At 46.2% G+C, this 22662-nt stretch overlaps 1 protein-coding gene across 1 annotated transcript in view; it reads left to right on the top strand.

Moving 5' to 3' along the window:
- Positions 1-20031, top strand: part of MOGAT2 (monoacylglycerol O-acyltransferase 2) — a 28809-nt gene extending 8778 nt beyond the window's left edge. Inside the window, exons 2-6 of the mRNA XM_005487159.3 lie at positions 1954-2132; positions 15410-15614; positions 17026-17200; positions 17351-17550; positions 19532-20031. Coding sequence (XP_005487216.1) covers positions 1954-2132; positions 15410-15614; positions 17026-17200; positions 17351-17550; positions 19532-19686 — 914 coding nt within the window. The 3' untranslated portion in view covers positions 19687-20031. The remainder of the gene's footprint in view (positions 1-1953; positions 2133-15409; positions 15615-17025; positions 17201-17350; positions 17551-19531) is intronic.
- Positions 20032-22662: the final 2631 nt, after the last annotated feature.

The following is a 22662-nucleotide window of genomic DNA, read 5'->3' as shown; positions in this document are numbered from 1 at the left end:
GGTCCAGAGGAGGCCACGGAGCTGCTCCAAGGGATGGAGCTCCTCTGTTCTGGAGTCAGTCAGACCTGAGGGTGTTCAGCCTGGAGAAGGGAAGGCTCCAGGCAGACTTAGAGACTCTTCCAGTGCTATAGGGCCTCCAAGGGAGTTGGAGAGGGATTTTGGACAGGGGCCTGGAGGGAAAGGACAATGGGAATGGCTTCACCCTAACAGAGGGCAGGGTTAGATGGGATATTGGGCAGAAATTCTTGGCTGTGATGGTGGTGAGGCCCTGGCACAGGTTGCACAGAGAAACTGTGACTGCCACATCCTTGGACATGTCCAAGGCCAGATTTGAGGGGACTTTAATGATTCCATTAAAAGTGTGGCACCAGGTGTGAGCAGTGGTTCTTTCTGACCTGCATGATGCATTACAGGTTCAACTTCCTGCTTTGCCAAGAGTTGCAGTTTTTTCCCACTGCAAAATTCTTAGTGCCTACCCAGGTGCTTGCTACATGCAATCGCATTTCAGCTTTAAGGGGATTTAGGATCCTGTTAGATTATTGCACTTTTTTTCCCCATAGGAATTATTGGTACCATCATGACAGTGTTCTAAAAAAGGACAAGGATTTGCTTTGTCATGCAAAGCTTTGTAATCAGGGTGACTTATCACGAAAAAAAAAATGCTACAAACATGATCTACTGATTTATCCTTAAGTGAAAGCAAACAGGAGGTATATGAAGGTCTTAGATGAGAGCATCCTATTCCATGTCTCTGACAGGCCTTAGCTGAGAGGAAGTGGAGAGAGCAGGTATCAGGTGGCTCCCAAAGGTGGACAAGATGTCTCAGAGCATGAGGGTGTGGATGCATCTATATCACAGCTGAAGCTGAAGCTGAGCAGGGCATCTCCATCCTCATATGTTCCAGCCCTGGGTGGAAGATCTGAAATGAAGACCCAAAGTAGAACAAAATATACAAAACATTATGTCATCCATGAGCTGGGGAAGGCAAAGGACTTGGACAAATCTTTGGGTTTTCTTCAGCTCAGTCTTTCTCTTCAAAAGCAATACCAAGGGTTCCAGAGGGACAGATGGAGAGGACACAGCTCTTCCCTGGCACACATCTGCTTTGCCAGGTGACAGCTTGGTGGCCATCATCACTTCCCAGTACCTGCAGACACACAGTGTTGTTGGTTTGCACAAATGCTTTTGTTCCCTTGTTTCTATGCCAAAGGGAGGTATAAGGGAGGCAGGAGGTAGAGGTCAAACCTGGCCAAAGTCCCAAGTCCCAAACACTGGACAAAGTTCCAAGTCATGGAAGTCATAGAGAATGAAATAGAGCATTCTTATAAAATCCATTATGACACCAAGTTGAAAAAACTGAAAATCCTGTGGAGCCCAAGATTAGATGTGGAGGAAAGGGTCCAAAATCAATAATAAAAAACTCACTAAAGAGTAAAATCTTATCTATGGGTATATATCACAGACACAACTAAAATGGGGAATCATTAGCTCAAGATAAAGCTATTGGGGACTGTACAGACTGGACATAGGACCCTTCTTGCTGCCCTTGCAAAATATCAGGTGTCATCAGGGAGTATAAACAGGAATTTTGGGGTAAAACAAGGCCATTATTGTTGCAAAGATCAGTCTGACTCCAGAGAAAAGCAAGACAGCAGAGGGATAGAGAGCTGATCCATGAGAACACTGTGAATGGAGTGAGATTCATCAGCATTTTGGGAAGAGAGAGACGTGGTGGCCTTTGGAGAAATTGGTGGTTGCTACAAGGGAGGTGCTTGGCGTCTTTTCATGTCCCTGGGGCAGATAGAAAAGAAACCACATCTGCATCAGACTGACAAATTCAGCAGCAAGCCCAGTGGAGGCTCCATCCCAGGACCAAAATGCCTCTCCAAATGAACCATTCCTCCCAAAATCCATCTAATCCAACTATCAAGTCACTGCTGGCTTTTCTTTCAGCGCAGTGCTGTGCTGCCATCTTCATCGCCCTCCTCTTCACTCGTTTTTGGCTGATCAGTGCCCTCTATGCTGCATGGTGGTTCATAGACAGGGAGAAGCCCAGCAAGGGCGGGCGGCGGATCCACGTCTTCCGGAACTGCGCCGTTTGGAGGTACATGAGGGACTATTTCCCCGTCACGGTAAGTGCCGCCGGTCCATCGGCCCTTCAGCGCTCCAGGGACCAGCTTTGTCCTTGGAGTCTGGACACAGTCTGGGGCCAGCAGTCATGGCGTGGGGAGCTGCGAGCTTGGTGTTGAAGGATAACCTTTCCAGCTCCCACATTATTCAAAGACACAGTAACAAACGGGGATTACCATTTTTACAAACCGCATGCTTCAGTCACCTCGCTTTTCCATACCTATTTAATCTTGCGGCATTCCAGCTGCTAGGGAAATCTCACCTTTGTTTTCCATGTCTATATTGCAACATTCCTGCCCTTCAGGTTGCTCAGAATTTACTCAGTGGGCATAGGGCCAAGTTTTAACCAAAATCCAAGAGTTCTTGGATGGTCTGCAATGTCAGTATCCCATTTTGCTGAGGAGGGGGATGGATGGGTAAAGCTGGGGGTGAACTGGGCAGTCTCAGAGAACTGCTGTTCTCTTGAGAAGGACTTCTGTGACATTCTCTGATCTACTTAATGTGTGTGGCTGGCCTTTGCCCTTATTCTTTTATCTGGTGTCCCGTTGTCATGGTATGGATGCATGGAGCTGTCGTTATAGAGCATGACACAGCACAAAGTACCACAACTCCCTCAGAAGCATGCAAGAGAGATTTATTATAGCAACATGTTGCTTTTATACTCTTTCAAGATATTTACATTCACTCAACATACACATTCACTGTCTATTGGTTATAAGAAAGAAACAAAGTTCTCAGTGGGTGATCAGGGAGCCCACTGAGCTAGAGTCTGTATCTCTTAACTTTCTCTCCTTCATCACGTCTCCATGGTGACAACATTGGTGTCTTCCTCAGGAGAGATACAGGGCTTTCCTTATCTTCAGAAGGCCTTTGCAAGCTAACAAGAACAGCACAGAATGTCTTTCCTACATGGAGCAGCAGCAATCCTGCCTCAGACCTGTCACAAGTTGGAACAAATCTGACCGATGCAGGAGAAGAGCTCATGGGTTGTGCAAGGAAGAGAGCTTCAAAGATAGACCAGGCAATGGGAATTTCTAAGATAATTCCTTTAGGAATACATTGCCTGTTGAGAGAACTCAGATGGGATGCACCCAGCTGTCAGAGATCACCTGGAGTCAGAAGCTGAGTGCTGCAGGCCAGGATAAAGAAGTTGGGAGCCCAAAAAGCCAAAGAACACACCAGCCTAAAGGAAAAAATAAGAACCCAGCCTAAGAGTCCACCCTGCATAGAGTAGGGCCTGGGATGAGTCCATCCTGAATGGAGTAGGACCTGGGATAAGGATTAGGGGGGACCAGAGGAAAGTGAGGATCAGAGATGACATGCCCATCAGCTTTGCTGCTCAAACAGAAATAACCCTCTTTTCTGTCCTCATGAGATCACACCTGGAATACTGTGCACAGTTATGGAGTCTCCATCTTAAGAAGGTTAAATGGCACTTCTGGGGCAGTCCAGAGGAGGCCACAAGTTCAGTGAGGGGACTGGAGCACCTGCCACTGGAGACAGCTGAGAAAGTTGGGGCTGTTTATCCTGGAGAATGTTGTGAGGACACAACACAGCACCTTCCAGTATCTGAGGGGCCCTACAGGGAAGATGGAGAGACACTGTTCATCAGAAACTATAGTGATGAAACAAGGGGAAATGGTTTCAAACTGTAAGAGAGTAGATTTAGATGGGATATTGGGAAAAAATTCTTGGCTGTGAGGGTGGTGAGGCTGTGGTACAGGTTGCCCAGAGAAACTTTGGCTGCCCCATCCCTGAAAGTGTCCAGGGCCAGGTTGGACGGGGCTTGGAGCAACCCAGTCTAGTGGAAGGTGCCCATTCCCATGGCAGGGAGTGGAATTTTAAGGTCCCTTTGATACTGAAATCAGCCAGAAAATGAACTTTCTAATGCAATTTGAAGTGTTAGAAGGCAGGCATTCTTTACCTGTGCAGGACACATTGCAAGGATGTCTTGTTTAATCCAATGTGTGTGGGGAGGCTTTACAACCTTATAATCATATATATTCATTAAAGTGTGTCTCCTAGCTAATACATAAACATCACTTTTCCTAGAACTAATTTGCATGCAACTTCCTCCTACAAGAAATCATTTTATGTTCCTGGAAGGTCCTCTAAAGGGATCTCTGGTGATCCTATTCAGTGAATATTTCAATTTTAAATGTGACCTTTCCTTGAACCTTTTCTTTGGGCATGTGTTGTTGCTTCTTGTTACCTAACTTGCAAAAAAAACCACTGTAGCCCTCTTTATCTGTTCTTCCACCGGTAAGCAACATTTATCATCCAGTGTGCATACCTTTACATCCTTTTATCTTTGTTTGTAGTTAGTCTTTAAGCTCTATTCAGCAACTTCTAAGGAACTGAAAATTTCTATTCTCTATGTTATTTATCACATTGCAACCCAAACCATAAAGTAATTAAATTATTTATGTGACTGCAGTAATTATATGCAGTATATATTCTGTAAACTATTTGTGGCTCTAAGCCACCACTTAGTGAAGAGCTGGAGCAATATCTGTGCTGAAATTTAGGTGCCAGCTCAGGCCAGCAGTGACCCTGTCCCCTTCTAAAGAACATGGAACCCCACTCCTGAATGCCTCGCTGTGTTCCGTGTCTGTCCTTCCTGGCAGGAGGACACTAACACCAGCAGAGGGAGCATGGTATGGGGTTTGGCCGCAGCTCCCTCGGTGGGGGCCCGGAGGGCTCCATGGAGCCTCCTCCCCACTTCTCTGGGACAAAGCAGAGGAAGTAACACAAAAGGATTGCAGAAAAATTTAAAAGAGATTTAATACAGAGAACATTATAGCCAAGCAATCATGTAATACTGTTTCTCCAAAATATTTTCTCAGTCATAGAATTATGGAATCATGAAATGTTTTGGGTTGGAAGAGACCTCAATGATCATGCAATTCTAAATCCCCTAACATGGGCAGGGACACCTTCCACTTAGACCATGTTGCTCCAAACCCTGATCAACTTGGTCTTGAAAACTTCCAGGCATGGGACAGCCGCAGCTTCTCTGGGCAACCTGTGTCAGTGCTTCAGCATCCTCACAGCCAAGAATTTCTGCCCAATATCCCATCTAACCCTGTTCTCCGTCAGTGGGAAGCCATTTCCCATTGTCCTGTACCTCCAGGCCCTTGTCCAAAATCCCTCTCCAGCTCTCTTTGAGCCCCTTTAGCACAGGGCTAAAGCCACTGGCAGGGGCTCTAAGGTCTCACCTTTTCTTCCTCAGGCTGAACAACCTCACTTGCCCAAAGTCCCAGCACAAGGGACACAAGGAAGTGACATCTGGGGACAAGGGCTGGGTTGACATCCAGGACTCTGGACTGTATTTGTGTACAGACAGAGTTTGTTAAGCCCTGGAGAATTAGGCGTTCTGGGAAGATTAAGTATGACTCCTAATCCTACCAGATCCCAGCAGCAAACTTAGCATGGTCAAGTGCTTGGAGGCAGCAAGTGCTGCCTGCTGTCTTATTTTAGGAAACAGCTTTAAACACTGCTTTTAAGGGATCCCTGTGCATGTTTGCTGTTGTGGAAGCATAGAGAGGTTGGGATGAGCATCTGTTTTCTGGGCAGTGTGAATCTGCAGTGTGCTGCAGTACCTGGAGCCTGCCAGTGCTGAGCTGAGCCAGGCCACTGCAGTGTGTGCAGGACGCACCTTCTGCTGATACCACCCCTGCACAAGTACCACTTTGGTGCTGGATTTATCCCCCTTGGAACTGACTGCAATTTAATTAATGATTTGAGAATCAGTTAGGCAGGACCCAAATGAGCTTGAGCGTTTTGAAGAGTAGGATGAGTGAGAAATCAAGTCAGGATCCAATGCATTGCCCAGGGAACTATTTCTGCTTAATTTTCCTGCGTTTTAAACATATTCTTATTTATTTATTTATTTATTCATTTATTCATTTATTTATTTATTTATTTTTAAATATACCCTCATTATAGTCCTTCAATTGGCCTAGAATTCTTTCAAAATCATGTAGATGTGGCACTTTGAAACATGGTTTAGTGGTGGCCTTGGCAGTGCTGGGGTAATGGTTGGACTTGATGGTCTCAGAGGGCTTTTATGACCTAAACAAATCTATGATTCTTCAATTCCAATACATGACTGAGCTCAGCTGCATTATAATATGGAAAATATACCAAAAAGTTTAAAATTAATCTATTTGAGCTAGAGTATGTCTGAACAGATAACCTGTGATGCCTGCTGTGTTGATGTTGCCTACAGAGTGATTTTAGATGCAGTGGACTGCTTTATCTATGCTATGTTCAAAAAGCAGTCAGTAATCTGTCTGCTGCTGCCCAAACCCTATCTCCATTTTCATAATCCCTTCCTCATAATTTATCAGTGCATGTTTACAATGAAGGATACACCCAGTTTAACAGAAAAATTCAGTTCCCATGCCAAGTGAATGGACATTGCTGCTTTTTCTCCCCAGCCCCATCCTGTCATCCCTCATACATCCAGGGTGCTTTGGTAACCTCAGATGTGGAAGGTGAAATGGGGAAAGTGTAAGCATAAGCTTGACAATATCTATTTTTACCACAGTCCTCAAGCAGAAGTCACCATCTTGCTGACTGAAAATTGGGGCTGGATGCTTGGCTTAGGCAAGACTTCTCACCTTTGGATCACACAGCATGGGCTATGAGTCCGTTCTAGCAAATTAAGGTCTCAGATAATTTTGAGGACTGTTGTGGGTTTTCAGGTTTCTCAGGGAATTTCTTCCTTCCCTTTGTTATCAGGGAGATGCTGGAAGGGATAGGGGGTGGCTTTTTTGGGTGAATAGTTAGCAATCAAGACACAGAAGGAAGTCTCCTGGCATTGCAGTGGAGTTTTTGTGGGGATGGGGAGTTTTTGGCTGGGGACGTGGGCTTTTCCATTCAGCAATTTTTCGGGAGTTGTGTGGTGATGCCACCCACCACAAGTTGTGATCTGGGACCCGAGACTTGCTGCGGGTGGGTCCGACCTTCCTGTCCTCCTTCCATAAGGGCATGGAGGGACTTTGTGTCCTCGGCTCCAGGACTTTGCTGTGCTGCAGTTCGGCACTGCGGTCGCATCTGCCTGCTTCCCCTGCTTCTGCTAGCTGCTCCTTGTAGTGCTGAGACCAAACGCTGCCCCAGAGTTTGCAAAAGGAACAATTTTCTTCCTTCCTTCCCTCCTGGCGCCGGCTGAGAGGATCACGGCTCCCTCTCTCGGCCTCTCTAGAGCGGGGCAGCGAACTGTTACTCCTTTCTCTATTTTTTTCTTTTTTTTCCTTGAAAGCCATGGAATTTTCAAATTACAGTAATTTGGAGAGAGGGATGTTTTCTTCCCGTTCCAGGAAGGTTTCTACCTTTCTTGGCGGACATTTGTCTTTTAAATCAAGACAGGCACATATTTTGTTTTCAACTACTGTCGTCACTCAGAGCACCCCAGTAGGGATAATCATGCCAGCTTTATTCAGGGCAGCCTGGAAAGAACATGCTGTACAGGGAAGGTCCCTGTGGTCTTTGCCACGCTGTTTTCTCCTTGATATTTCTTACAGGCCTTGAGGTTATATCTAAGTGCCAGGTGGACCGTGTTGTCTGCAGATACCTCTGTCACTGTGCTTGTGGTCTTGCTGGTGTTACTGGCTTTTGTTAGCATAACTGAAATGAGTTACTGCAGAATTCGTTAAAGCCTTGAAGCTTTGGGAAGTAATTTAGGAAGACTTCATCCCATGATTCATTCATTCTCATCATGGTGCTATAAATGAATACTCCAATTTAACAATTAAGGAAATTTATTAAATTATCAGAGTATAAACTTGGAAAAAGCCACAAGTGAATTGACTCTGAGCCAGGCGATCAGGGTCGGGGAGACTTAGGATTTAGCCTCTATTGCACCAAAGTCCCTGTGGGTCTCCAAAGCTTCATTTCAAAGGGATCCGTTTTATACAGTGTTTTGGGCTCTGGAAGGGGGCTCTTCTTTAGCATATTTTAGCATATTATCCTAGTTTTTCTTTCTTGCTGCCGTTTCCCAGAACCAGTGGAATCCTGTCAGGTGAAAACTTCCTGGCATAAACTTCTGATGGTGCCTATCAAATGCCTCCTGTTGGGGTCTTGTCAGATGAAAAAATCCCCTGAAACATACATCCCGGGAGACAGTGTCCTCCTGGTGTTTGAATCTCCATTGTTTATTTGCCAGACACTGGCTTGGTACACAAGATGCTGTGGTTTCAATTTCCTTTAGCACAAATTATTGTATAACATATTTCACAATGTCACAAACACTGATGGAGGTTATTTGAGTGTGTTGCAGTTCTCGGGAGTTGCAAGGCACTGTAGAGGGGACAGTTCCAGTTCATGTGAACCAATTTCTGCCAGGAATATTTCCTTTCTTTTCACAGAAGAGTGGTACTATTTGTAACTAAGGACTTATGCCATGGTCCATGACATCAAATAAAATTTCTGATTTCCAGAGGTCTTGACTGTTCCCTTTGCTTCCTTCTGTTGGCTAGAAGGGGGATTTTAAGGGAAAAAGCAAAGCATGGCCAAATGGCCCAAAGCCCCCATGCTATCCTTTTCTGATGAACTTCTCTGTCCCATGTGTTGGCCCTCTCTTTTCTGTTTTGGAGTGTCCTTAAGTAAGAGAGGTGTCACAGTTTGACATGGGAGGAATTTGGGGACAGTCTGTTGAACAACTGAGAAGTTGGACATGCCTCTGTGAAAAACACATGTTAAAGACAAAAGAAACCCAGGAACTTTCTCTTTCTTTCCCAGCCAGCAAGAAGGGGCACACCCCGGGCCCACTGGGCCCTGTCCCGGCCCGGGCCGGCCCTGCCGTGGGGCTGGGCCTCCTTTCCCCCTGCCGCCTGCTGGCTCCCCCTCTTCCCACATCAGCTCCCGGGCAGGGAGAGGGGTGCTCCAGGCCGGATGGAGCCGGCCTTGCTAGCATCTGGCTGCTGGCTACACACCCACCTCAGCCCGGGGCCCAGCCGAGCCTGTCAGGCCCTGGGAGCAGCCCCGGGTCGGTGCTGGGATTTTATCCCATGGGAGTTGTCTGCAACCATCGGGCAAGGGGAAGGAGAATCCCCCGGTAATAAATGAGAAGCTTGACTAGGCCAATATTCAAGCAGCAATCAATTTATTAATTAATATGGTAAAGTATGAGCAATACTTAGTTTTTCTCAGGATGTATCACAGAAAGGAGTATTCCAGATGGTGGTGGTCCAGTTGCTGAAAGAAGGAAGAAGTACCCCATCTGGTGAAGTCCAGCTCTCCAGATATGGGTCCACCTTTTGATTGCAAGGACTATAAATCTCATAACAGTGATGTCCAGCTTCCCTTGTTGAAACTATTAATCCTTGAGTTAATGTTCATCTTCTTTTCTCAAGCTGCTTTTCACTGTCATAGTTGCAGAGGGGAGGGAGGAGGAGATGCCTTGGTCTTGGCGCTGAAATCCTCTTCTAAGTTATGGAGAAAAAGACTCTTTTTCCCTATAATGCATGAAACTATTGGGAGATGAAGAGTTCAAATTGATATAGAGCAAAGGCCTCCATGCTAAAGTAAGCAGATGTGAGAGCAGTTGTGATCCCATGAGAAGTCTGAACAGAGAAAGATATAAGAGTAGTGTGGTGTCGCCAGGAAAAGAAGATCTCTATTCTCAGGGATGAAGATTATTTTAGAGATAAATGAGAACTTTTGCCTTTGAATAGCTCATTTTTAAAACAATACCCCATAAGTCGACATGGCCCATTGACAAGCTGTGGGAAGGCTCGTGGCAATGGGAAGGACTTCTGCAGAAAGACTATTTTAGAGGTGGTAAACTGACTGGAAGTTTTAGGTTTTGTTTCTTTACATTGTCAGTGGGAAGGAAAAGGTGGGGGGAGGAGAAGTGTTCTGAAGGGTTTGTTTTGATTCTTACTACCTTTTTCTTTTAGTTACTTTTAATAAAATTTTGTTTACACCCTTTTAAAGTTTTGAGCCTGCTTTGCCTTTCTCCTAATCCTGTCTCACAGCAGGAAGTGAGTGCACTGGTTATTGGCCAGCACCGAACCCGCCACACTCTTTGGTGCATTGGCCAGGAAAATCTCAAAACTGGGGAAATCTGAAATTGGTGAACCAAAACCACTACAAGGGGGGCAGTGGCTGAGATCCATTGGAGGACTGTGTCCCACCATTTGCACTGCTAATCCACTGGATAAAGGAAGCCCTACAAGAGGAAGGGAGGACTTGAGCAATTTGGAGCTTCCATCCTTACCCTGCTTTGGGAGTGAGGGTGGTGAGGTCCCATCCAAACTCAATTTAAATCCACCTGGCTGGTCAGGTTCTCCAATATTTGTTGCAAAAGCAGCTCTGACCTAACATTGTGCCACCAGGAGAAAACCCCAGGGCTCAAAGATCTCACTGTTTCCAGCTGTGCCTCTCAAGCTCTCACCATTGCTGGGAGCTGAAACCCATCCTGCTCAGCAGCTGCTGATGGTACTCAGAAACTTATCCTTCCTTTGGTCTCCCATCCAGACACCCTTGGCTGGGTGACCTGCTTCTTCTCAGTTTGGCACAATTTGTCCTTCTTCAGATCTGGTTGGGTTTCCTGGATACCTTTGTTGGGCTTCTTCTTACAGAGAAACTGGCTGCATGTTCCATCCTGCAAGAGATGATTTTGGGAGGTGTCTATGGAGAGCTACAGACATGAGGATTTGTTTAGTACAAAGTTGAAAGGTTTATCCTACTTAAGAGCAGATTACTGACTATGACATCCATGGAAACAGAGTTTGGGACCAGAGAAGGATAGAAAAGCAGTAGCAACTCAGTTTGGGCGATTGTAAATGAAGAAGCCAGGAGCTTGCTGATCAGGTCTCCTATTCGGGATGTTAATGTGGATATAGCAGCTGGGGACATGGATTAGTGGTGGTCTTGGGGTGCATTTGGGGGTGCTGGGGGAGCATTTGGACTCCATGATCTTAGAGGGCTTTTCCATCCTAAACAATTTTATTTGTTAGAAAGGCCAAGATCATCCCACACCTGGGATCCAGAAGGCTTCATAACACTTTTGAGAATGAATCATTACTGTGTTGGGAATTTAGCTGCTAGAGACTGGAAGAGTACAAAGCCGTGGCTAATTCCAAGTCCTGCACCTGTGTTGATAGCATGTCTTTGGGCCTAGCTGTGGTATAATAACAAACAGTGAAAGAAACATGAGAAAAGAGAGATGTAACCCCTAAGGAATGAGGAAGAGTTGATAGTATAGTTTAACCAATAGATTGCTTAGCTTACAGAATATTCATAAGCTTATTACTCGCTGTATAAGTGTCTGATGCTCTCTTCAATAAACGGAATTTGCTTATCACTCATATTGAGTGTCTGAGTCTCCCCTCACCGACAAATGGCTCGACCCTGAAAAGGCCCTCGTTTTCTCTGTGACATTACTGCTGGCAGCAGCCAAGGCATCAGCCAGCATCTTGACCATGCCAAAGGGAATCTCAAGGAAGTCAACAAACCCATGGCTCAGCTTGGAGAGCACAACCCTGAGCTGCTAACAGCTGCTTCCAGACCACACGTCATACACATTAACCTGGCATTCCTCAGACACCTCTGAGATGAGAAACTGCTCTTATTTCACCAGAAAAACTCTGGGTTTTCTCATGCTCATGCACACACCAGCTTGTTTGGACTCTTAAGTACTTTGACAATTATTAAATGTTCAGTTCACTCATAAAGACTGGAATTGCAAATGCCATCCAGAGGGTGTGGAAAAGACAACTCATTTGAGGCAGGATGGAGGATAGTCCCACTCCTTGTCACCTCAAACCCAGTTCCATTAGGCAGTTTGGCTGGACAGCAGGACGGGGAGGCTGTGCAGAGTCACATTATTAACCTTCCTGGAAGTTTGGAAATGGAAACTGACCTCTGCCAGGTGGAGGGGGAAGGAGTGAGGCAGTGGGAACAACCCAGAAGGGAAGATGGAGTTTCTGTATTGAAGAGTTTCCAGAGGGAAAAGGATAGTGTAGAGTCTAGACCTATGGTATCTAGAGACTTTGCCGAAGTCTCTACTCTGCTACAGATTTCCTTCTCACTCTTGTACAAGCTCTCTGGTTTTCTCTGTGAGTTTTGGCCAAATCATCCAGACGTGAGCAGGCTCTGTGACAAAATGAGGACCTTCTTTCCTCAGGGCTACTGCAGGGGACAGCACTTCCAGAAACATCACGCAGATCCACCAAAACTTGAGGTACTCAGCTGCTACCCTCCAGCTGCCCATGGCTTAGAGCAGGGCATCAAAAATCACAGATTCAAAGACTGGGTGACATTGCAAGAGAACTCTGAAGGTCAACATGCCCAACCCACTGCTCAAGCAGGGCTGCCCCAGAGCCAGTTACCCAGGACCATATCTTACCACAGAATCACAAAATGGTTTGGGTTGGAAGGGGCCTTACAACTGATCCTTGTTGGAACAAGAACACCTTCCACTAAACCAAGTTGCTCTAAGTCCCATCCAACCTGGCCATGAACACCTCCGGGAATGGGGAAACCACAGCTTCTCTGGGCAATCTGTTCCAGGGCCTTGCTATTCTTATCATAAAAAATTTCTTCCTCATAGCTAGTTTTAATCATCCCTCTCAGTTTAAAACCACTCTCCCTTGTCTTATCACTCCAAGCACTAACCTGTCCGGTTTATCTCGGCTGTTTGTGAGGCCTGGAAAGGCCCGGGGTGGCCTTGGGGCAGCCCGCGTATCAAAGGACGAGAAGAGGCTTCAGTTCTTCTTTTGGTTTTTATGTTTATTAATTGTTTATCTAAAAGATGTTCTTTCAGCTGAACAAAGATCTGCTCAGCAGTCAGCCATGGGCACACTGTGCCGTCCCCCGGACCGCCATGTATCTTTATACCCCTAGTTACGTATACAATATTTATCATTTTTCCCCAATACCATCTATTGTTATAACTCGGTGTACTCTTAGTAATAACCAATCCAAAGGTGCCACCGTGGCCAAAGAAGATGGAGGGGAGGAGGAAGAAGAAGGAGGGCAGGACACACCCCAATTCCTCCATCTTACTCCTCTAAACCCCCCTGTACATAAATCCTAAACCCTGTTTCTCACCCTCTAATTAGCTAATCTTTTCGCCATTCACCCCGGTGAAGGCCTCTTATCTTCATAAGGGTGTCGTCTCCCGTGTAGGGTCAAAGTCCTGCCACCAGACACTTCTGGCAACATTCCAGGACTCCCGGGCCCCCCAAGGGTGGTCTCGGGGGCCCGGCATCCCAGGACTCAGGTCCTGAGATCCCACACTAACCTTTGTTCTTTCCTTCCTGTTCTCCTTCCTCTTTCATTGGGATGAGCACTGACACAGCAGCTGGATGTTTCTTAGGGAGTGTTTTTACAGATGTGTGGTGTCTTAGCACAGGCAAACTCTCCCTTCAAGGCAATTTGGCCGCTCAGTGGCTGCCCTCTTGTGTCTCCCTGCACGCACAGAGCCAGAAATGTAGCAGTTTCTAACACGCCTGAACATCTTGCTTCCCTGCTTATAAATCGCTTGGAGATGAAGCGTTGTTTGGAAGCTGAGGATGAATGCAGGAAACATTGATGCAGGCTGAGATTACTCAAAAAAGAGCAAATGGTGGGCACTTAGTGATTCAGCCATCTGCCTCTGTTCCTGCCTAGAGACCTCTGCACCTGGGCAGTAGTGGGACTTGGTTTGTCCATTCCCCTCATTAGGAGAAGCTGGAATGGGCACATGTACAGTCAACAGTGCTTTCAGACAGGTGGAAAATGAGTCACGATGGAAGAAAGCAAAATATGCTTTCATTATTAACCTGCAGTTCTGGCAGCTTCTAGGAAAACACATGCACCATTAGCTGCACCCTGAGTGCAGATGGAATCAGGGTACTTGGAGGGGTGACACTTAAATGCCTAGGGCTCTGGTTGTTCTTGAGCACAAATGCCTTTGAGTTGTCTGGAAAGTTGCCTGATAACAGAATCACAGAAGTGTTCAGGTTGGAAAAGCCCTCTAAGACCATTGAGTCCAACTGTTCCCCAGCACTATTGCAAATGCCCCTTAATCATGTTCCCAAGTGCCACATCTATATATTTTTGAACAGTTTCAGGGGCTGTGGTCCCACCACTTCCCTAGTCATCTTGTTTCAATGTCTGACCAGCCCTTCAGTGATGAAATGATGTGATGACTAACCTTGGAAAGTTCATCCTTCCCTGCTGCTCTGAGTGTCCTCAGCATCCACAGAAATGGTGCAGAGATTTCAGCAGTCAGTTTTGCCTGATTCTGCCTGGGCTATGCACGTGCTGGCTGGTGTTGGCATGGCAAGGTCTTCTTGATGCCAGAGCTGGAGGCTGGGTTTGTCACACCAGCTCCTCTGCCCTGGGCAGTCCATAACAAGTGCAATGGAGATCAAATCCCAGTTGTCCCTTATCTCCCTTTAACCATCCCCTCTTGTTCTGTGGTATATCTCCCATTCTCCCATGTGGTGTATCCCAGGCTTGAATATCACTTTCAGATTGGCTGAGGATTTTAACAAGCTGCTTAGTCAGCCCTCAAGGGCTGGCCGTGAGCTGCCCTGTATCTGCAATCCATGCTGCCCATCCCTAAAATGCTGGGTATGGGAATTCTCTGTTCCATCCTGCCAAAGCTGCAACAGCCTTGGGCAGACATCCATTGCTCTTTGATGGACCTGGGCACCCAACACAGGCACAAACAAACATCTGGCATCCTTCAGGCCTTCCCCAGTGGCAAGGAAACCATCTCTGTTAGATGTCTGGGAATTAGATTTCATTTTACCATGTGTGAAAACATCCAGGAATCACCTGGCACGTGCTTCAGGATGGGATAAACCTTTGATCCACACCAAGTCGTTGGGTGGGATATGTGCTTGTGCTGTGTAGTAGGTCTACCAGAGTGATTATGTACTCCCTCTGTTGTTCTGGTTGTGGGATCAAGAGGTACTGTGTGGAAGAAATCACCCTTTTCTTGCTTTCCCTCCCATATTAGAAAATTTATAGGAGAACATTTTAAACAAAATTGGTTCCCAATAGCACCTAGACCAGTTCAAGGCAACATAATGAACTGCGCCATTAGAAAAGTCATTTTAGGCCAATGGGTAGCAGGAGATGGAAATATGGGCAATGAAATGCATTTCAGTGAAAAATGGGGGAGTTGTTCCAGTTAACCTTTTCCAATAGAAAGGCATGGTGGGTGCATGACGCTCCCCTCCAGGAACACCATATCTGTTCTGCATAGCCAGTGTTCCTCCCTGCTGAGGTTACAGCACTAACCCTGACCACTTTTTGGCTTCATCTCTGTGTCCAGTTGGTGAAGACAGCAGAGCTGGACCCCCGGCAGAACTACCTGGTGGGATTTCATCCCCACGGAGTGCTGGCAACTGGAGCCTTCATCAATTTCTGCACAGAGGCATCCGGCTTTTCCACACTCTTCCCAGGCATCACCCCCCACCTGATGTTGCTTTCCCTGTGGTTTCGCTTCCCGTTCTTCAGGGACTATGTGATGAGTGGAGGTAAGGAGCACGGGCCAATGGCAAGCAATAATATGTGTGGGTGCTTTTTTGAGGAACACAGAGTGAAAATGCATGGGGAGGAGGAGTCAAGGGTCTGTTTTCCCTCATCTGGGGCCAATTGAATCCCATTCATGAACACAGCTATTCAAGATGGCAACTCAAAACCTCTGAAGTTAAAAATTGCCCTCCTTGCTGTTATCCTGTTGTTCAACTCCATAAATGATCTCTGTGCTCAGGGCATCACTGTGCTGGTGCTGTGGAACAGCAAAATGTGGAGCAAATTGTGAACAGAAATGCTGAGAGCTGCAGGCCAGGATGTTCCTGTATTTCTTTCCATAAAAATTACATTCAGGCCTGAAACTGTGAGGAAAAAGATGCTCTTTCTGAAGGATCTGCTGCTTCCAGGGAAGCAACATCCAGGGACAGAGGATAAAAATAGTAGCTCATGCTGCTGCAATGGAATGTGGCAGGGGGGAAGATGTAGTGAAAAAGAATAGGAAAAGGGACAGGTAAAAATTCAACTGAGAGACTTTTGAGAGATTTTTGGACACCAGCAGGATGACCTCCATCTCTCAGCAGTGGGCTTGGCAACAGTCACTTTTCCAGCTGAATGTGGGCAGAATTCAGTAGGCTAAACACAGGCATCCAGTTCCATCTGATGTACCCCAGGGCATCCATTACCCTGTTTTCCTCATAAACTGGCTCCTGCTGCCAGAGTATTTACATGGAGAGTGCAAAATCCAAACAGTGAGATATATGAGACACTTATGACCCAGGTGAAGGAAGGTTTAGTCACTGTAATGTCAGAGTTGGGTGCATAACTAATTTTCAGGTCAATTGAATCCATTTCACAATGAGGTTTTAATGTGCAAATTATTTCAGCCCCTGAAACAAGGATTTTTTTAAAATTAAAAAATATTGTAAAACAATGTTGCTTTGTAATTTCTGAATTAAAGATTTCTATCTTATTCAAGTAAACAATACCAGAGGACCAAATCCTTCATCAAATTCCACTTTCAATTAGCACCATGCACTGAAACGTGTGTGTGTTTTGACCTAAAGCAAATGTTTCTCTGACATCAGAATTATTCAGAATTGGACACAGTCTCACTTGACAATAAATTGAAACAGATTTTTTTTAGGACTCAAGTGCAGCTATTTCCATTCTTATTTTTTTTCCTAAATTTTTCCCTCACTTCTCACTTCTGAGCCAGACAGCAGATAGATAATTGTGTTCTCACCCAGCAGAGCTGTGTGCACATCTAACACCTTTTAGGGGAGTTGACCTGAGGCTTTCAGCTCTGAAAATAAAATTTTTAGCACCTCTCCAGAGACAGATTATGGGGGGGAAAAGGTGCAGAGCAAACCACAGACAGGTGGGCTTTACTTTTAATTTCTCCCTGCTCTCCAGGCCTCATCCCTTCTGACAAGGAGAGTGCATCCTACGTGCTGCAGAAGCCGGGGGGTGGGAACTTGCTGGCCATCATTGTTGGTGGGGCCCAGGAGGCTCTGGATGCCCGTCCAGGATCCTTCACCTTGCTGCTGAAGAACAGGAAGGGATTTGTGCGCCTGGCCATCCAGAATGGGTGAGGAAGGGGATGGAGTCAAGGGATAATGAGGGAGGGGTGCTCGGCTCTGTGGCTGGTTAATGGGGTGTTTCTGTTTTGGAGAAGAATGAAGGGTTTTGGAATGGACTTTGCTAATCATGACACCCTATTGGTTTTTATCCCCTGCAGCACCCCCCTGATCCCTGCCTTTTCCTTTGGGGAGAATGATGTCTTTGATCAGGTGAAGAATCCCCAGGGCTCCTGGCTGCGGAGGATTCAGCATTTTCTCCAGCAGATCATGGGCATCTCCCTTCCCCTCTTCCATGCACGAGGCATCTTCCAGTACAGCTTTGGGGTGATACCCTACCGGCGGCCCATCTGCACTGTGGGTGAGTCCATCCACAGAACCCAGTTTGGCCGGCTACACTGGGGAAACAGGGACAGTCCCTGGGCTGTGTCATCCTCCTGCCAGGCTGGAGCCTCTGCCAGAGAGCACAAGTAGTGGTAGGCTAGAAATGTGCTGCAAAGCAGCGTTCCAAACTGTTCTTGTGTCTCACTGTTTTGGCAATCTGGTTTGATGTCATGACAGATCCCAGCCCATCTGGGCTGTGCTGTGAAAAGCCCCAGAGCAAATGTGGCCGAGCTCATGTCTCCTGTGAGATGCAGACAGCCCCAACACCACAATGTGTTTACAAAGAACACTGCAGTAGGGTTGCATTAAACATCTGCCAAGGCAGTTTTAGGAAGACAAGTAGGACCAGCAGGTCAAGGGAGAGGATTCTGCTCCTCTTCCCCACTCAGGGGAGACCCTCTCATGCAGTGCTGCCTCCAGTTCTAAGGCAAGAGCATCAGAAGTACATGGAGGTGCTGGAAACCATAGAGAAGCTCCAAAGGTTTGGAGCATCTGCGAGACAGGCTGGGAGAGCTGGGGATGTTCAGCCTGGAGAAGAGAAGGCTCTGGGGAGACCTTAGAGCCTCTGCCAGTGGCTAAAGGCCTCCAAGAAAGGGCAAATTTGAAGGGAATTTGAAGGGGGATTTTGGAAAAGGGCATGGAGTAACCAGATGTCAGGGTTAAATGGATATTGGGAAGAAATTCTTGGCTGTGAGGCCCTGGCACAGGTTGCCCAGAGAAACTGTGGCTGCCTCTCCTCTCTAGAAGTGTTCAAGGGCAGCTGGGACAGGGCTTAGAGCAGCCTGGTCTAGTGGAGAGTGTCCCTATTCAAGGTAGGGGGGTGGAATGAGATAATCTTTATGTCACTCCCAAGCCAAACCATTCCGTGATTCTCCAAACACTCAAGCAGTTTGCAGCTTTGCTCATTGTTCTGTGCAGACACATCTGCAAATCCAAACCCACTTGCATGTGAGGAAGATGAACCATTTTGGCCAGAGACCATGTCCGTGGGAGACCAGATTTCAAGAAAATCTTTGGTTTTGAATAAGTTTTCTAACATCTCCATGCTTGGTCCACCGATGTGGCTGATACTCTGTGAATTAGAGCTTACACCACTGATTAAGTTTGACAATGAGCAATTACTTCTAATTGTATTAGAACCTGTTTGGATTGTCTCAATGGTTTTATGAGCTGTGTAGTATCACATGGGCTCTTCACTAATTGGATGAAGAATAGCCTGATAACATGTTGAAACCCTCCGTCACTTGACAAAAACAATTTGAGTAAGAGACCAGAGCAAAAGTACCTCATGGATCTTCACTGTCCCCTGCTCCTCATAGCTCTGGGAGATGGAAAGGCTCTTCTAAAGACAGGAATCAAAATAACTAGATTTGCTGCTGAATAAAATGTGATTTTTAAAAGATGAGTAGGTACTTGGTTCCTAATAAAAATCAGATATTTCACAGAATCTTTAATCTGAGCAAAGTGGAAGCACCTTCATTGCAAGTGTATTTAAATAGTGCGGGGCTTCCCTGTTCCTCACTTTCCCCATCTGCAATCTGCAATGCAGATTCCCAGGGCCATGTGGAAACAACTTGGAAAACCCAATCCAAATATTATCCTGTCTTTACATTGTGTTTATCTGCAGCACATCTGAGATGTGAGAAGCAGCTCTTGGGACTGCACTGGGATACAGCACTTCTTACTTCAAAAGGCTACACAGAGGGTCTTTGACATTAGCCAGCTTTGCAGATGGGTAAACTGAGGCAAGGACCAGTGTGATCCTGGAGATCAAGAGCTTGGTCAGGATCTGAGCCACCATCCCTCCTTGGCTGTGCTCTCTCCCAGGCTCCAGGAAATACCTGGGCACGCTGACCTGTCCATCCTGGATGGGCTGACCTCAGCTCTGGGCTAGGGTGAGCAAAGTGTTCAGAGATGCCTGACACTGGCTCTTCCTAACACCTGTACTTCTTTTCCAGTTGGGAAGCCAATTCCAGTGCAGAAGAAGCACAAACCCTCTGATGAAGAAGTTGATCAACTCCATGAAAAATACCTAAAAGAGTTGTCCGAGCTCTTTGAGAAGCACAAAGCGAAATACAATGTCCCAGAAGACAGCCACCTGGAATTTATATAAGGTGCCTTAAGAAAGGTGAAACCATGGAGACCAAGCTCCAAGTTTCCTCCTTCTCTGGAACTACTTCACAACCTCAACATAGTCACAGTTAACACAAAGTCTATATAGTGTAGGGAAAAGAGCTTGATTTTCCCAGTTATTGTATGGTTGTAGAGCCAGGCTTTTTCATTTTTTTCTCCATGTAGAAGACACAAAAGATATAAAACAGAAGAAAAAAAATCTCATCTGTGGACAACTGAAACTCCTCAGCACAAAAATAACACTTCAGTCTGGCATGGATGCCAGTTTATACAGATATTTCCAGGCAGTTCTTAATTATTGAAATTATTTCCTTTGCAATATTTTCATTTTGAAATGGCACAATGAGCCATAATTTGTGATGAAGGCATATGGTTTTTAAAATACAATCCATCTAGATCAATAAATGAACACAGTTTTTTTTTGTGCTCTTATGTTTTTAATTGCTTTGGGCTCTTTTCTCACCACCTGAAGCAGAGTTTATCTGAAAGGTCCAGCATGACGCCAGGCACCCTCAGCAGCATGATGCCATAGCCCACTTGTGCAAAAGAAATTAAATAAATTCCATTAGAAATGTGTATTGGAACTATAAAATGTTTCTAATTAATATAAAGAAACCAGGAGCCACTCTGGCAGTCACACTCACACCACCAGAGCTGGGATTGAGCCTTGGCAGCTCCACACTCCACACTCAGTCAGACTGGGCTTCCCTACTGGCTCAACCCCTGGTTTCCCACAGCACAGCCTCAGACATCTGGATCCTTCAAACAATTTAATCATACAAGAACAAAATAACATCTTGGGGTGAGAGCCTCCAGAAGGTATCTCCAACAAAGGAAACCCTTGGCTTCTGTGCCCTTATTATCTGAGTGTATGGGAAAGTCTGGGCTCTTCTTGCTGAGTCCTTGGCTCCTGCTGTGTCTTGGAGTGTCCATGTGCCTGTCTGTGCCACAGGTCCCTGTGCCCTTTGGTTTTGCAGAGGGTCAGCAGTGGCTTCTTGCCTCCAGCTCTTGCCACCAGAGCTCCATCTACACCTGGCACTGCAGGCGCCCCTCAGCTGCTTGCTGCCTGCTCTGAACACATTCTTTAATAATTAGTTTAGAAATATAAATTAGAAATAAATTTGTAATGTCTAGGGACTCATCCAAAGGGTTCACCATACCTGGGCTCTAGGAGTCCTGCTTCCAATTTGGTTTGTTTAGTCCCAGACATCTCTGCATGGGAACATGACCAGTCACCAGCTATGGTAGCAGGGTCACTGTGCATTTTTTTTACAAATGAGACCATCTTCTTAGGAAAGAGGAGCATGACTAGGACATGGGGAAAAGGAAATGTGATTTGGGCTGGAAATATCCATTGGGGTTTGGGGGAGCCACATTTGGCAGGTGATCAAGGCTCTAAATAGATGCTTCTTTTTGATATCCAGAACTTCTTTAAACTTTGCACTTAATGGGATTTTGCAGAGTGGAAGTTTCAGGTGGCAGGAAGCCATCTGCTCAGTTCACCCTTACAGAGCCCTGATACTTTAATCTTCTTCTTTCTCCCTCCCTTCATTTCTTTCTTTTCCTCACATCCTACTCCCCACTTGAGAGCAGCCACCAAAAATCCTGCAGATCACACACACTTCATTTTTGTTCTTGAAACTGCAAGAAGTGCATTTAACGAGAAAAACTTGTTAAAAAATTGAAAACTGTGTATCAACTGACAATACCAGGTCACCATTGGGGTTTATTTCCTTTTTCTGCCTCCTGTCCTGACCAAGGCTGCAAGGATTCCACTGGATTCTTAATCTGAATAACCCTCTGCAAATCCCTTCCATTCCTAGAAAACAAGCAGCATCAAGGAAGAATTTAATGGAACCCTTCTCAACATTCTGAACACTCCTGTAATCCCACACTTAATCCAGTCCAATAAAACAGGTCACATGCTATGATTTCTATTTTTCTTTTTCTTTTGTTCTTAGTTAAGGACAGAGGTGCCCAAGCAGGAGGAAGATTTTCTGCACCAGAAACAAAAAGAAATGTGTCTCCCACCCTTTTCTCTTGGAATTCATCACCATCCAAGTTTTACCCTAGCTCCAGGTTTTGTTCTCTATCCTTTCTTCTGCCTTTCCTTTTACGTGGCCATCCACACAGAGATCTCAGGAATGTTGCCATGACCTTATGGAAACATCCCAGAGGAGATCAGTGCCAGAGGGAAGTGATGGAGATGTCTCCAGAGTCACAGCATGGTGTGCTGTGGGGATGGGGGAGGTCTCCCGAGGTGAGGATGAGGAGCTGAGATCTCAATGCAAGGGGAAGAAGAGCGAAGGTGTTGCTGTTGGGGTGGAAATCAGCAGTGAGGGGAGGGGGAGGATTTGTGGAGATGTGGGATATTTTGGGGCTGTAGGAAATGGAGAGGGGAGGATGCAAGGTCACAACCAAGGATGGCAGATATTGGTACTGACAAGAGGGGTTTGGTCAGTAGGAGACACTTCTGCCCCACTGAGAAGCCATGTCAGAAGGTGTGTTCCCAACTGTCCACAGAGGCGTTGCTCTTACACTTTTGGGGTGTCGAAGTGATGTCCCTTGTGCCAGAGACACACCTACCTGAGAGCTGGGCTGGCCCATCACCTTCCTGGCTTGTGATGCCATTCTGAAAGACAGAAAAGGCAGAAAATGGCTGGCCAGGAAAAAATCTCAGGGAGGCATGGGAAGGAGGATGCTGGAGCTGCCTGAAAGTTGTTGGGGTGGTCAGAGAGATCCAAAGGTGGAGAAATGTGGGATCTCAGGATTTGAGTCCTGGGATGCCGGGCCCCCGAGACCACCCTTGGGGGGCCCGGGAGTCCTGGAATGTTGCCAGAAGTGTCTGGTGGCAGGACTTTGACCCTACACGGGAGACGACACCTTTATGAAGATAAGAGGGCCTCACCGGAGTGAAGGGTGGAAAGATTAGCTAATTAGAGGGTGAGAAACAGGG

This window comes from Zonotrichia albicollis, chromosome 2 (genome assembly GCF_047830755.1).
Source record: "Zonotrichia albicollis isolate bZonAlb1 chromosome 2, bZonAlb1.hap1, whole genome shotgun sequence".
Classification (NCBI taxonomy): Eukaryota; Metazoa; Chordata; class Aves; order Passeriformes; family Passerellidae; genus Zonotrichia; species Zonotrichia albicollis.
Note: the sequence above shows the minus strand (reverse complement) of the source record. Positions and strands in the feature narration are given on the sequence as shown.